Below are 13,513 nucleotides of genomic sequence, written 5' to 3'. Positions count from 1 at the left end.
GACGTCTGAATTCATGCCCTCAGATTAATGTTGTGTCTCACTGCACCTGGGTGGGACATGCTCCTCTCCAGCCGCTTGAGGGATTCTCCCGTCAACATGCGGATCTCGTCATCCAGCCGGCGCTGGCCGTCCAGAGTCAGGTGCCAAAAGCACGACTTCCTCTTCCCATCTCTGCCCAGCTGGTTGCAGGTTTTGCGGAAGCTGCTGTTGAAGCACAGGTTGTGTCGGATCGTGTTCTTCCAGCCGTCCGGAGCCGTCTGAAAGAAGGGGAAGTGCTCTCTGGGAAAGGACAGAAAGGAATATGAGGAACATGGGGGAGCTCAAACCCCCCTCCCCCAAAACAGGCCATGGTCCAACTTGTTAGTCCAATGCAACGTTACCTTTGGAAATCACACAGGCCCTAATCAAAGTTTTTACCTTCCAGCAACTTCAAAATTGTGCAATTGGGTCCCATCCAATTAGTCAACAGAATGTATGTTGTATAATGACACTGGATCTTCACATAAAACTGTTGGCCGAGTTTTACCAAGCTATTAAATTATGACCTGATGAAGTTGTAAATCTGCTGGACTTTGAGGCTTCCCGCGTGGCTGCTCTTGAGCGCCAAGGCGATGAGGGTGCAGTAATTCACTGGTGGACGGGGCCAGCATCCCGGCTTCACGGCCTTAGTGTCCTGGAATAAAAAGCCAAAAATAAACTTTTTTTTTTTTTTTTTTTTAAAGCCCATTCATTCATTTTTATTAAACGTCCAGTCATTCCACTTGAGCTGCTTGTGCATGACAGTGTTCATTTTAACATTTCCAGAGCAGCTTGAAGAAATCCATGCAGACGCCAAACTTTAGCTCATGGGCGTACATGGGAACCCCCCCACCCACCACCACCACCACCACCACCACCACCACCACCACCACCACTTCCTCACCCTGGCTTTGGTCGTCCTCCCCTTGCATCTGTTCCTGGCTGGTCGACAGGAGACGTCTTCATTCTTGATCTAACAGTCAAGGAAAAAACACTCACATTGTCTGAATCAGTGCATTGACTCCTGTACTAGCAACTAGCTGCGACAGTGTGTTATACTTTTTACTCCCACTATTTATTCAACTGCTAAAGTTACTTTCAGATTAAGAAGTACACGACAAATATGATTGGTTAATAAAATGATGCATTCTTACAGAGGAATATACCCATCAGCAGAAGAGAAAACTAAAATCGGCTTCATCCTTGGGCACCTCAATAATAATGTTCCAGTGATATGATAAACAGTGACAGGGGAGAAAAGTAAAAGTGCTTAAGTAGATTTTATTGACAACACACAACAACAAAAGGAAACAAATGCAGCACCTTTACTTGTAATGGTATATTTTTATCATTTGGTATCACTACTTTTATTCGTAAATTTAAAAAAATACTTCAACTACTTAGCCACACAAACTTACCAGGTTTACATACTTAGCACACTTCATACAGAATGCAGATCAAGACTGGTTACACCATAAGTACTGTGAGTGAGTGTTAACCGTGAGTGTGGAGCAGTGTGTACTGTACCATGTATTCAGTGGAGGAGGACACCGAGCGCAGCAGGTCCTCCTGGAGAGGAGCTTCACCAGGGGCACACATGTGGAGCTCTGCTGCAGGTGGATGTTGGGTCTTAGCAGGTGTTTGGATTTCCCCTGCAGGTCCACAGGGAGTCTGCAGAGCTGCTCCGTACTGGACTGGGCAGACGATGTTAGGATTCACCATCAGCCACAGGTTTGGCTTCACAAAGGTGTCTGACGGACAGAAAAACCACGGCAGACGTTTGAGGTCAACAGCAAAAACTTTTTCAATGAACTGAAGAACACCTCAAAATGAAAGAGAGAGACAGTACAGCATCTTACAGTATCTCGCTGCACAATATACATCAACATGCCACAACCTGAGGGATAGTGAATCTCTCACACACACACACACACACACACACACACACACACACACACACACACACAAATAATATACTGCAAATATATAATCAATATATACATTTATATTATTCTCAGTGTAATTTTGCTATGGGATACCTCGCCAGGAGCTACAGAGGAGCTGTTTTCATTTACATATTTTATCATCTACTGTCTAATCTCATTGTCCTTGTTTCATTGTACCATTTCATTTTTTATTGTAAAGCACTTTGAGCAACATCTCGTATGAAAAGTGCACTACAAATAAAGTTTATCATAATTATTATTATTCTTATCGCCATCATTATTGTTATTAGTAAAAGCTTTGCAAATATACAGTACCAGGACCCAAGGAAAACATGTGTCAAAGTTAATTATGCATTAAAGCTACTACCAGACAAATGTTGTTGCTGATTCAGCAGGTCAACACACAGACAGGAGACTGGTGCTGTAAAATGATATTCTCACCTTCATTTGTTTGAAGAATGGTGTCCGTCTCTCAGCTTACCTGACGTTTTATCGTAAAAAATGAATTCATCTTTTCTTCTCGAGGCTCTTGCAGGAGGCCTCTGGACCATGTACTGATCATTCAGGTTGTCATCTGTCACCAGAGACGGACACAGAAACACAAACATCACACAACCTCAAACTTCTCAACTTTCAATCTGCTGATTCGACCCTGAGACTCTGATCACTCTTCCTGAATGTAATGTGAAACTGTGAATGCAACTCGTTTCTAATAATAACAACAACAATGATAATCTGTGTTTTTCCTGTCAGTTAAGTCCAGCATGGTTTTTAGTCACCGTGGTAAAACTGGTCGGTGGTTGTTGCCAGTTTCAGCTCCTTGTCCATGTCCCAGTCCGTCAGGCCTACGGTGCAGTGCAGGTCGAAGAGATGAGCTGTGGTTTTCAGTTGGAAGGTCATGCCTGGATGTTTCATGGGTTTGTTCCTCTGAGTTTTACCGCGGCTCTGAGGAGATGTGCAGGTTTCCTGACAGACCTGCAGTCCATGTCTACAGCAGCTGGAGCTCAACAGCCTGATTAGACTTAATCAAACCTAAAGAGAGTCCAGCCTGTGCTGAATCACTTGCTTGTGCCTGAAGTTGCTACAGTTGAACTAAATATCACAACAGAATTTGTTTCATACATTAAACTGAGTGATAATTATAAGTATGTATAACGGGTCTAAGACTAAATTGAGTTTGATCCATTAAATACAGCAACCTGTCGTCACATGAACAGTCCCACTTGGGTCAGTAGGTGCCAACTGTGCAAACTCCCATCTGCTGAGGAAGAGTATGAGATGCAGTTAAAAGCTCCAGCAAAAGCTAGTAAGTGGACCTGTGACATAGCTGTGATGAGATTTGTATTTTAGAAACTTCTTCCCACAAAAGCTTCAGTTCTGCTTGCTTTGTGTACTGTAGAAACTTGTTCCTCCTCGGTGCAGCCACAACAACACTTCAGGATTTGAAACAATGAAATTTGCCACTGCAGAAATCCTTAAAAAGCATTTCCTTTTTTTCCCCTCCAATTAGAAGTTACAAAGTCTTCCCGAATCATAAACACATCCCAGACAGTTAAGTACACAAATACACAACAAATTATCATCAACAGCAAAACTGACTTTTCTTTTTTACTATATCTGTCACCAGAATAAATCACTATTTCAAAAACAATTTGATGAGTCTTTTACATTTCTCCAGACCTGCGTTAGTGCAGTTTAGTCTGTTTACTTTATTTTTTTTTTTTAATCACATTAACAATACACATTTCACAAGTAAGAAACAGATCAAAACAGCAATAAATCAATTTTTACAGCATGAGAAAACAAAATCATATAGTCATCTTTAAATATCTATATACCTTTTCATAGTCATTAACATTACATCTGCCATATACTCAAGATTTTGCCTCACGTTCATTTACAGAAACTTCACACAGGAACAGGGACGGTGAGGACTGGAAGCTCCTGTTCAGCCATTTGTACTTTTAATATCTAACAACAATTTAGTTAAGACGTGGTGGGGTGGAGCTCGCACAATTCACTTGTTAGGTTCAGGGGAAAAGCACAGTAATGAGCGGACATGCTGAGATAACCTAGCACTACAACAGAAATAAATACAGGTCATGTAGAACCTGGTGGTGACTGACGCAGAGCAGAGGAATGTTTTCATCTCCACTTTGATATGAGGTTGTCTTTTTACTGATTTTAGTAGGAGATTCATCTAAAACATACAGTTTATTGCACCTCAGTCGTTTCATGCGCCTGAATATCAACATGATCTTCAAAAGGTGTTTGTGTTTGTTGTGCTGGGAGTTCTGGGAAAAAAATCTATCAAGATTCACCAGTGGCATGGGTTTTCTGTCTGGACTTAGTTTTTTCTGGCAGCTGTTGAGTCAGCTGGACGAGGCGTGCCGCCAAAAAAACAACACATTGCGTGTCACAAAGTTTAGACAATCAGAAATAAGTGTTTGAAAGTCAAATGAGTTGTCTCCTTTACCATGCGAGCTCATTAAAACAGGTACCAACCACCTCTGCTGGACCATGCTCATGTGATTCTCCTCCACTTAAAAACAGTGTTTCAGTTGATTATGTGTTTTACAACCGGAGCTCACATTACAACAAGGAACTCAGCTGTCGAGAACCAATTCACACCTAGGAGTGAAGGATGGAGAAAATTTAGCATCAAACCATCAGAATCTTTAACACCGAGCTGAGACTGGAGACGAGACATAAGACTGAATGAAATGATGATGGGAAGAGAAGAGGATGGGGAGAGAGAGGCAGAGTAGGCTTAAAAGATAGGAATGTAGTTGTCGATCTTGGCGCGATGCCGCTGGGCGATGCACTCGGCGATCCACACGATGTTCCTGCACTCCTGCTCCTTCAGTTTGACGTAGGCGTAGAAAACACTGAAGTGGAACTGGTTGAGGAAGGCCAGCTTGTTCAACTTCACCTGCAGCGGGAAGGAGGGGAGAGAATATAGAGAGGAATGGACGAAGCTTATAATGACAAGCACAACTCTTATTAATTTATAGGGCTGCACAATCATGTGATTATCCTGATTGTTTTCTCAATTTGTAGATTGTTACTTTGGGCAAGACGCATCACTGCTGCAAGACATGTGTCAATACACCGGCACCAATTCATTACTATACAAGTCTGCACACTGGTGAAGAAGCAATTTAATAATATTCACTCCCTGAATCTGCACACTGCACACAGTACCCTGACTATTCAGGTCTGTATATGCGACCTGTCAGGTGTGTGTCAAGTGTGCTTCAATTCCACCTATTTAAATAGGTTATTTGTGAATGGGGAGCAGCCACTACACACAAATCAAGTTAAATCAACTCTAAGCTAAATACAACATGATGATGTTAAACCTTCAGTCAGTACTCCAGCTTTTTTACTTGGGTGTAAATTATGTGGCTGAAGATGTGTCTCACCTCGTGCTCGAAGAAGCGATCCTCCAGCGTCTTGTCTCCTGGGTTGCTGCCAGCGCCTTCAAACAGCAGCTTGTACTCCTGGCGATAGTAGCAAGCAAATTCAGACATAGAGACAGGCTGTTGACTGGAAGAATGAAGTGCCTCATGAACTTATCAAAACAGTGTTTCACAAAAACAGTGACTTAGACACCAAAAGAAGGAGGAAAAACAGGAAAGTAATATGACAACCTGGAGAGACAGAAGTGAACAAGACTTCAAACACAACCATGTTGGCAGATTTTAAAATCCCCCGCAGGTCAGAATGGTTCACAGCATTTAGCAGAAACTTGGCCAGATTCTCCTTTGCTGCGTAAAATAAGAGGGACTGTATAAAAACTGACACATTAATAACATTTCAAAGGATTTACAATGGACTTACAGGATAGAAGTCAGCAACAGCCTTGACCTGCTCGTAGTCATCTGCCCGGGCCAGCTGAGCAAGGCCTTCTGGGTAAAGCTTGCCGCAGTGGGGGAAGAGCTTGGCACGGTCCTCCTTGGACAGCTCTGTGCCGAATGAGTTGATGGTGATGATGAAGGCTCTCCTGTCGGCCTCGAACTGCAGCAGAGACACGAGGGTCAGCGCAGCAGCAACAAGTGACCGGGCTGATACTTTAATATACACGAGCTCATTCCTATACACTGATCAATCAACCTGAAATCAATTCAACCTTTTTGTGCACACTTTTATCGCGGTACTGTTAAGACCCACTGCAAGTCCACTGCTGCTCTTGTATAATGAACTAATTTTGGTCCAAAAAAAACTAATTTGAGGAGCACATGTGTTCGTTTATTTTCACCTATAAAAACAGGGCAGAAACTCACCTCCAGAATCGGACACATGGTGTCAGCTGTGGTTCCTCCGAGGTTGGAGCAGAACTTATAGAAAGCTTCCAGGTACGCCTGAGAGGTCATAACACAAGATGTATTTTAGGAAACCCATAAATTGATTGATAGATAAATAAATAAATAAATAAAAATACTACTACTAAAAATATATTTTTTTCCAAGATCTTCAAAAACACTTTTCATGATAAATTAAAATAAATAAACACGAGATAAATCAACACAGTTCTTAAATTAACAAAAACACTATCAAGTGACATTAAGTTAAAAATAGAAAATATAATCTCAGTGTATTCTCTGTAGCAATCAAAATATTTTACATATATTACACAACATCTTAAAAACTGCAGATTTGCAATCGAACTGTTGCTGGCATCTTTTACAATTTATAGATTTATGTTACTTAATTTACTGACTGTTTATTTTTTCTCTATTAAATCTACTTTGTTTTAACTCTTTCTACTCCAGTTCATCCTGCCTTTTATTCTGTAAAGCACTGTGAAAATACTTCTATGCTTTACCTTGTAAAGTGTGTTACGAATGATTTCAATGTTCATCTCGTCCAAGTCCTGTTCAGATATACAGTCCTGGAAGAAGGCAGCTGAAAAGACAAGACAGAATTTTAATGTTTAATGTTTCTTTAAGCTTCAGCACCATCTCCTGTTCAGTAGGAGACATTACTATTTGGTTTTCACATCCTCCTTAGTCTAAATTCCAGTTTGTATGGAGGTACCTACCCAGGGGTGTGTCCACCAGGATGGCGTTGTACAGCTCGGCGGGGGTCTGGGCGATGTTGACCGCCTCCATCTGCTCGAAGCTGCCCAGGGGGTGACATTTTGGCACCAGCTCAGAGATGGCCCGCTGGTGCAGAGTGCCCGTGATCAGCAGGATGACGTTATCAATCATATAGCTGTACCTGAGGTCACATGGAGGAGGGACCAGATGAGGTTTTGTCATGACAAAGTGAAGAAGTCAAGTTCTAGTCTGGTGGCAGGTCACTCTGTGAGCAGCCTTTTATCTATTTCCCTGTTTCTGTTATTTGTTAAATTTATCATACAGGTCCTACAGTATATACATAGACACTATACTGTCTATTACAGCTGATTTATTCAAAGCTTAACTGAAGATTTTACATTTATATCCTAACTTTCATTGGTCTGAATTAATTTCATTACATTGTAAAAATCACACAACTTGCCACAGTAACGCACATCTGGACAGGAATGTCTCTGCTAGTGCATTCAGTGACATGTGTCATATAAAGGAACTGTTGTCCAGAAGTTTGTGTTTATTTTCTGCTTTTTTCTTTTTATGAATGTGCAGGTGTATATATGACTGTATGTTTTGTGTATCATGTTCATTGTGAGACACGACCAGGTGCGGATTGTGTAAAAAAGAAAGAAGACTCTCTCTCTCTCTCAAATATAACTACTAATATTCACTGTTATGAATTAGCAACCTTTAACAATGTCATAGTTTCCTCTTGCCAGTTTTTGTTGTGTACTGACATGAATTCAAAATGTTGTGCTGAGGGTCAGAAATCAACTGTAAAATGTGTGGCGCTGCTTTGCTGATGCTTTGAAAATGGTCGTCAGTATATAAATTACATATGGTAAATTGCAAGTGGACTGCTCTATTTCCAGACTTATCGACCATTCAAAGCTCTTCACATGCAACATTCACCCATTCAAACATCCCAACCATAGCTATTCACCATTTCAGTATATTTTCAAACTTACGTGATGAAGTCCATGAAGCTGGCCAGTGGCTCATACGACTGATTCCTCATGTGGCGAAACTCCACCACCATCTTCTCCTTCAGCTTGTCATCAATGACGGACACAGTGAGAGGAGAAGCCTCGTTTGCCAGGAAGCTGCCATAGTCTGTGCTCTGCAGGTGCAGCTTCAGATCTGCAGGGGAGATGTATGGACAGAGAAATTACAGCTGATCAAAAGGCCCCTGATTGGTGTTATATGCTGTTTCATCCACAATTATAGTCAATGTCAAATTTTAGTTCTCCTATAACTGTGATGACCAGTTCCTCTGTGTTGCAGTAATCCAACAATCCTACTGTTATCTGATTCGGACTGTAGACAGACCTGTGCTACCTTTACACTATTCCACCTCACCATTCTGTGTAAAAGGTACGAACACCGAATGGAGGAGGTATTGTTTTTCAGCTTTGAGGCCAGCAGTGGATGTTTTCACAGAGACAGATCGATGTCTGTGTAAAAGGGAGAGCCAGCATGGCGGAATAGTGGATATTCCCAAGTGTCCATGTTGTAGTTAGAGCTACAACTACCGATAATTTTCATCATACATTAATCTGACAACAATTTTTTCGATTAGTGTATTAATTGTTTGTCTAAAAACATCTGAAAATGGTAGAAAATCCCTGTCACAAATTCCCAAAACCCAAGGTGACATCCACAAACGTCCTGTTTTGTGAGATCAACAACCAAGCCAAAAGTATTTGATCAAGAAATGACTTAAATTGATTAAATGATTACCAAAATAATTGACGATTAAGTTTCTATTGATTAGTCATCATAGCAGCAATTGGATTTGTTTTCAATATTATATAAGATACAATTTTTAAAAGGTTTAATATTGCTTTAAATACTATAATCATCACAGTGAATATTAGGTCGTTGTTGTTAAAGTTGTATTACTGTTGTGTGATTGACTTTTCATATGAATCTGCTCTTACACAACAACACTTGATATTTTCCATTATTACTAAAGAGGATGAACAATCTTAGTTTTCACTCTTGGATTTTGATGCTGTACAAATGCTGGGAGCAACTGTAGTTTCATTTCCTCTAAAAAAAAAAAGGCCATCATTGATCAATAAATGACATAACACACGACTACACTCTTAGCTTAAGTTAGCATCATGCTAGCTGGGTAGCGATCTTAAAGAAGGAATTTTGGAATGATATTTCTTCTTGAATCATTACAAAATGTTGATGTGAAGCTTAATAACTAGCACTATGTGATGATAATAAAAGTGGCATATCGTATAGAACGATTAAAATCAACATTATCGTTGATGTAAACCGAGCTAGGTGCTAACTAGCGTTGAGAACGACAGCTGACGTTAGCTAGTGGGATTAGCCCCGGTGGCTAGCTATTAGCTATTAGCCGTTAGCTATCACCTGTGTTAACTCACCTTCCAGGGTCTCGCACTGAACGAGGTTTAAATAATCCGCCTGAGACAGTATTCCAGCTTTAAAGCCTCTGACCAGCCCCTCCAGGTAGCCGTTGTCCACGTTAAAATACAGCTCGGAGAAAGGCATCCTGTCTGACCGTCAGCTCCGTTTCTGCTGCAGGAGAACCGTCAGTTTGTCCGGTTAGCCTCAGCAGCCTTAGCATCAGCTGACTGAACCATGTGACTGTCACCTGATCAGTCATCTGCTGCTTCTGCTGTTCTCCCTCACTGTGGATGTGTGTGTGATAGGCTACTTTTGGGACCAAATTTCATCACTGAAGACCATTCAGTTGGGGACAAAAGCTGTGTTTAAAACAGGGGCTCTGAGAAATTGTTGGAAGAATATGGTAGCCTATTTCTTTCAATATTAAATTATTAAACTAATATATCCTAATATAATAATAACCTAATATAATAAAACCAACATCTTTTTTTTCTTCGAACTCATGGCATGGCGTGCATTTTTAATTTCTCTTTGCTATTTAGGCTGATTGGGACCTGAGAAAAATGATGTCCACATATGAGGACATTAGTTTTAAATTTCGATTACTGAGTGGCAGTATAATATCCTCATATGTGGTCACCAGGCCCTTGTTGAGAAAAAGTTAGTATTGTGGTCTAGAGAACCCAAAATGTGAGGTCAGACACACGTAATGGACACACATAAAAGTGGAAAATCTTCATATATCCTAAAATGTGTCTAGAGAGAATCACTTACACTTCTCCAAAGTGCTTTACATGGTTTAGGCCAGTAGAGCGCAGGGCATGCTATGTTTTGTTGTAGTAATATGAGAGAGTCAGCAACCGGAGTATTATAATTACACAACACCAGCTTAGCTCTAAGTTTTTCCATAATTTAAGAGCAATTGAAATTAAGTAAATACAAGAATGTGAAAAGGTGCTGAAAATAGTTTCTTTTCTTTTTTTGGGGGGCAATACAACATCTACATTTACATTTACTCATTAGGCAGATGGTTATATCCAAAGCAACTTGCAAGTGAGGGACAACACTAACACTGCTGAGCCAAGATGCAGCTGATGAGAAACACAAGAGGATTTTGAAAGAAATTCTGTCTGGAAGTGAAATCCATCAAACACTTAAGGTCTGGTGAAACTGGTTGTTGGAGTTGATAGATGTTTTTATGTGAAGTTTCAAGTTTGCTCCTTTAGTTTAAAACTCATTTATAAGTTAGAAGGAGGAAGGATAAAATACACACTTGGCTGTTTTTGATGATGGAAATCTTAACGCTGCAGCATACAGTGATGACAAACGTGATTCCAGCTTTGAATCAACATTTTGTGTTTGTCTTTTTTCTGTTTCAAGATAACGATGCCCCCTTTGCAGTCATTTTGTGTCTAACCATGCTCGTCTTGTCTCTTTATTTTTGTTTTGTTCCTCTTTGTAATTGCTTTACAGCTCATTTAGGTCGTTTTGCATCTCTTTGTGGTTGTTTCGTGTCTCTTTGTGGTTGTTTTGAGTTTCTTTGTGGTGTTTCACTTTCCAGCGAGAAATGTTAAAACTCACATACAGAGGCTCTGCGTCTGATGCGCCTGCTCAGTGAGCCATCCATGACTACAGCGCCTCGCTGTGCAACCACAAAAAGTACATACAGGAAAGCAATGGAGTAGCTGGTTTTACAGGTAGTGAGTTAACTTAAAGACAAAACCTTTTTACCAGCAGAGGAACAGCGTCATTTTCAAATCAGTGGCATACTGTCAGGGCAAGAAAGGCAAGTATTACTGGCACATTAAAGCTAAAAATAGACATTAATTAGAATGATACTAGTCTGATACTACTCTATTGTTATACTGCAAATTGTCTTCACAATTCTAAGCTTCACTGTACTCAGCTGTGTGATGACCTTGTGATGACCTTGAATTACCCTGGTAAAAATAATGATATCACGATGGGGTTTTATTGCTAAAGACTTCTTTCATATCTCATCGACCTCTTTTGTTGTGCACACTGTAACAAATTACATTAATTTAAAAAGTCTCAAAGCAGTGTTTCAATTTGTCTCTCTTGATTATAACGCACTTGTGGCTGAGTGGGAGTAAATCTCTGAAGACTAGATTTCAGGTTACTTCCCTGTTCATCCAGAATTATACGTATAGTAAGAAAGTAAGAATATAATAAATAACTATTTGTGTGAAGTTTTGTCATAATTGCTTCATGAAGAGTTATGGCTAAAAAGTATTTTTTGCAGTCACACTGATCTTGCCCTTTGACCTCCAAAATCAAATCAGTTCATCCTTGAGTCCTAATGAATCCATCCATCCATCCATTTTCTACCGCTTATCCTTTAGTAGGGTCGCGGGGGGGCTGGAGCCTATCCCAGCATCTTTTCGGGTGAGAGGCGGGGTACACCCTGGACAGGTCGCCAGTCCATCGCAGGGCAAACACATGGAGACAGACAACCATTCACACTCACAGCCACACCTATGGTCAATTTTAGAGTATCCAATCAGCCTAGTCTCCATTTTGCATGTCTTTGGACTGTGGGAGGAAGCCGGAGTACCCGGAGAGAACCCACACTGGCACGAGGAGAACATGCAAACTCCACACAGAAAGATCCCACGTCCGAGCCGGAACTTGAACCCGGAACCTTCTTGCTGTGAGGCGACAGCGCTAACCACTGCACCACCGTGCAGCCCGTCCTAATGAATGTTTCTTCCAAATTTTAAGAAATTCCTTCAAAGCGTGACAGAGATATATTGTTCACGAGAATGGGACGGACGTATGTCTGTACGCATGAATGTGTGTACGTACGTATGGACGGACAACCCGAAAACATAATGCCTCCAGCCATGGCTGTTGCTTGTGCAGAGACATGAAAAACGTGCCTTTTGTCACTATGATACCTATGGGTGTCACATTTATCGGGTGTTGTGGGAAGTTGCCTAGATATCTCTCATGTGTGCTAAAACCAAAACATGTGTGTGTGTTAATCATGGAAATATTATATTGCATAATCTATGCCATGGCAGAACATGACATTATTGTAGTTACAAACCATTATACCTCCCTCACTCATAACAATAATAATGTTGTACTACTTGTCAAATTGATATAATTACACACCCACACATTATTACACCTTTGAGTCATAATAATGTCATGCATGTTCTGCTCTGTGAAGTCTGTACATGCTGTTCACATGGCAGTCACTGCAGGGAAAAAAGCTGAGTCAGACACAAAGCAAAAAATTCATTTTGAAAGTGAATTCCATCAAACACTTAAGGACAGGTTAAACTGGTTGTTGGAGTTGATGGATGGTTTTATGTAATGTTTCAAGTTTGGAAATTTTAATGCTGCAGCATACAGGGATATTTCAGTCGACAAGGCCGAACAGAGAAAGAACACAGCTAGCGTGCAGCAGCAACATGATGCACAGTTTCAATTTATTAACATGCACCTGCTTTAGAAACGAGTAGCAATAACATAATATCCTAAGAATTAACATGAAGCCAGAGAAATCATTTGTTTTAATAAAATATAAATTCCAAAAAAACCACAGTGATCGTAAGGTGCCATGTGATCAGATCCATTTGGATCCACTCAGGTATTGGACATAATGACACACAGACTTGAGACCTGCAGCAGTAAAATGAGTCCTTGTTTAGACTGAATAGGTTTTACTTGGACTTCAAACATATTGTACACGATTTTTCACTATGGATCTTGTCGCAGCATTTGATTGGCCATAAATATCATCCTTGTATGATTTTTAGTTTCATACTAGTTTCATACCAGTTGTAGCTGTTAAATATATTTTCTCACTTACATTCATAACTGTGGTGCATTGTGGGGCTCATAGCAAGAGTGTTTTGTATAATTACTTTTACTCCAGCCTGTGTGGTTTGGATAATCTAAAATAATCTTTCCAGTTATAAAAGTTATGAATCAATATACAGATATCGTCTGTTCTTACCAGTTATTCACAATTTTACAGTTCTGTTCAGTAAATATCTCAGAAAATATCTAACATGCTGCGTTATTCCATGGACTGTGTAATCTGTTTCCCTTTTT

General features: G+C 40.4%; 2 protein-coding genes across 2 annotated transcripts; both read right to left on the bottom strand.

Moving 5' to 3' along the window:
* Window position 1: 1 nt before the first annotated feature.
* foxr1 (forkhead box R1) lies at window positions 2-2,864 on the bottom strand. The gene is made up of 6 exons (XM_056376601.1): window positions 2,744-2,864; window positions 2,446-2,538; window positions 1,546-1,769; window positions 903-991; window positions 546-692; window positions 2-279 (listed from the first exon to the last, which is right to left on the bottom strand). Exons 1-6 carry the CDS (start codon window positions 2,862-2,864, stop codon window positions 12-14), a joined length of 942 nt encoding a protein of 313 aa, XP_056232576.1. The 3' UTR covers window positions 2-11.
* A 760-nt stretch (window positions 2,865-3,624) lies between these two features.
* Window positions 3,625-9,654, bottom strand: LOC130173493 (V-type proton ATPase subunit d 1). The gene is made up of 8 exons (XM_056382831.1): window positions 9,445-9,654; window positions 8,011-8,182; window positions 7,009-7,187; window positions 6,793-6,872; window positions 6,251-6,328; window positions 5,808-5,984; window positions 5,390-5,467; window positions 3,625-4,896 (listed from the first exon to the last, which is right to left on the bottom strand). The coding sequence occupies exons 1-8, from the start codon at window positions 9,569-9,571 to the stop codon at window positions 4,735-4,737; spliced, it is 1,053 nt and encodes a 350-aa protein (XP_056238806.1). The 5' UTR covers window positions 9,572-9,654; the 3' UTR covers window positions 3,625-4,734.
* Window positions 9,655-13,513: the final 3,859 nt, after the last annotated feature.

Source organism: Seriola aureovittata, chromosome 1 (genome assembly GCF_021018895.1).
Source record: "Seriola aureovittata isolate HTS-2021-v1 ecotype China chromosome 1, ASM2101889v1, whole genome shotgun sequence".
NCBI classification, from domain to species: Eukaryota; Metazoa; Chordata; class Actinopteri; order Carangiformes; family Carangidae; genus Seriola; species Seriola aureovittata.
This window is presented reverse-complemented; position numbering and strand designations above follow the sequence as displayed.

Coding starts and splice junctions, on each gene's coding strand:
- foxr1 (XM_056376601.1), bottom strand. CDS start 2,864: ATGACCTTCCAACTGAAAACCACAGCTCATCTCTTCGACCTGCACTGC. Junction 992..1,545: donor CCTCCTCCACTGAATACATG/GTACAGTACACA, acceptor CTTGACTGTTAG/ATCAAGAATGAAGACGTCTC. Junction 693..902: donor GTGAGGAAGTGGTGGTGGTG/GTGGTGGTGGTG, acceptor AAAAAAGTTTAT/TTTTGGCTTTTTATTCCAGG.
- LOC130173493 (XM_056382831.1), bottom strand. CDS start 9,571: ATGCCTTTCTCCGAGCTGTATTTTAACGTGGACAACGGCTACCTGGAG. Junction 5,985..6,250: donor CCATGTGTCCGATTCTGGAG/GTGAGTTTCTGC, acceptor TCTCTGCTGCAG/TTCGAGGCCGACAGGAGAGC. Junction 4,897..5,389: donor ATCGCTTCTTCGAGCACGAG/GTGAGACACATC, acceptor TTCCCGCTGCAG/GTGAAGTTGAACAAGCTGGC.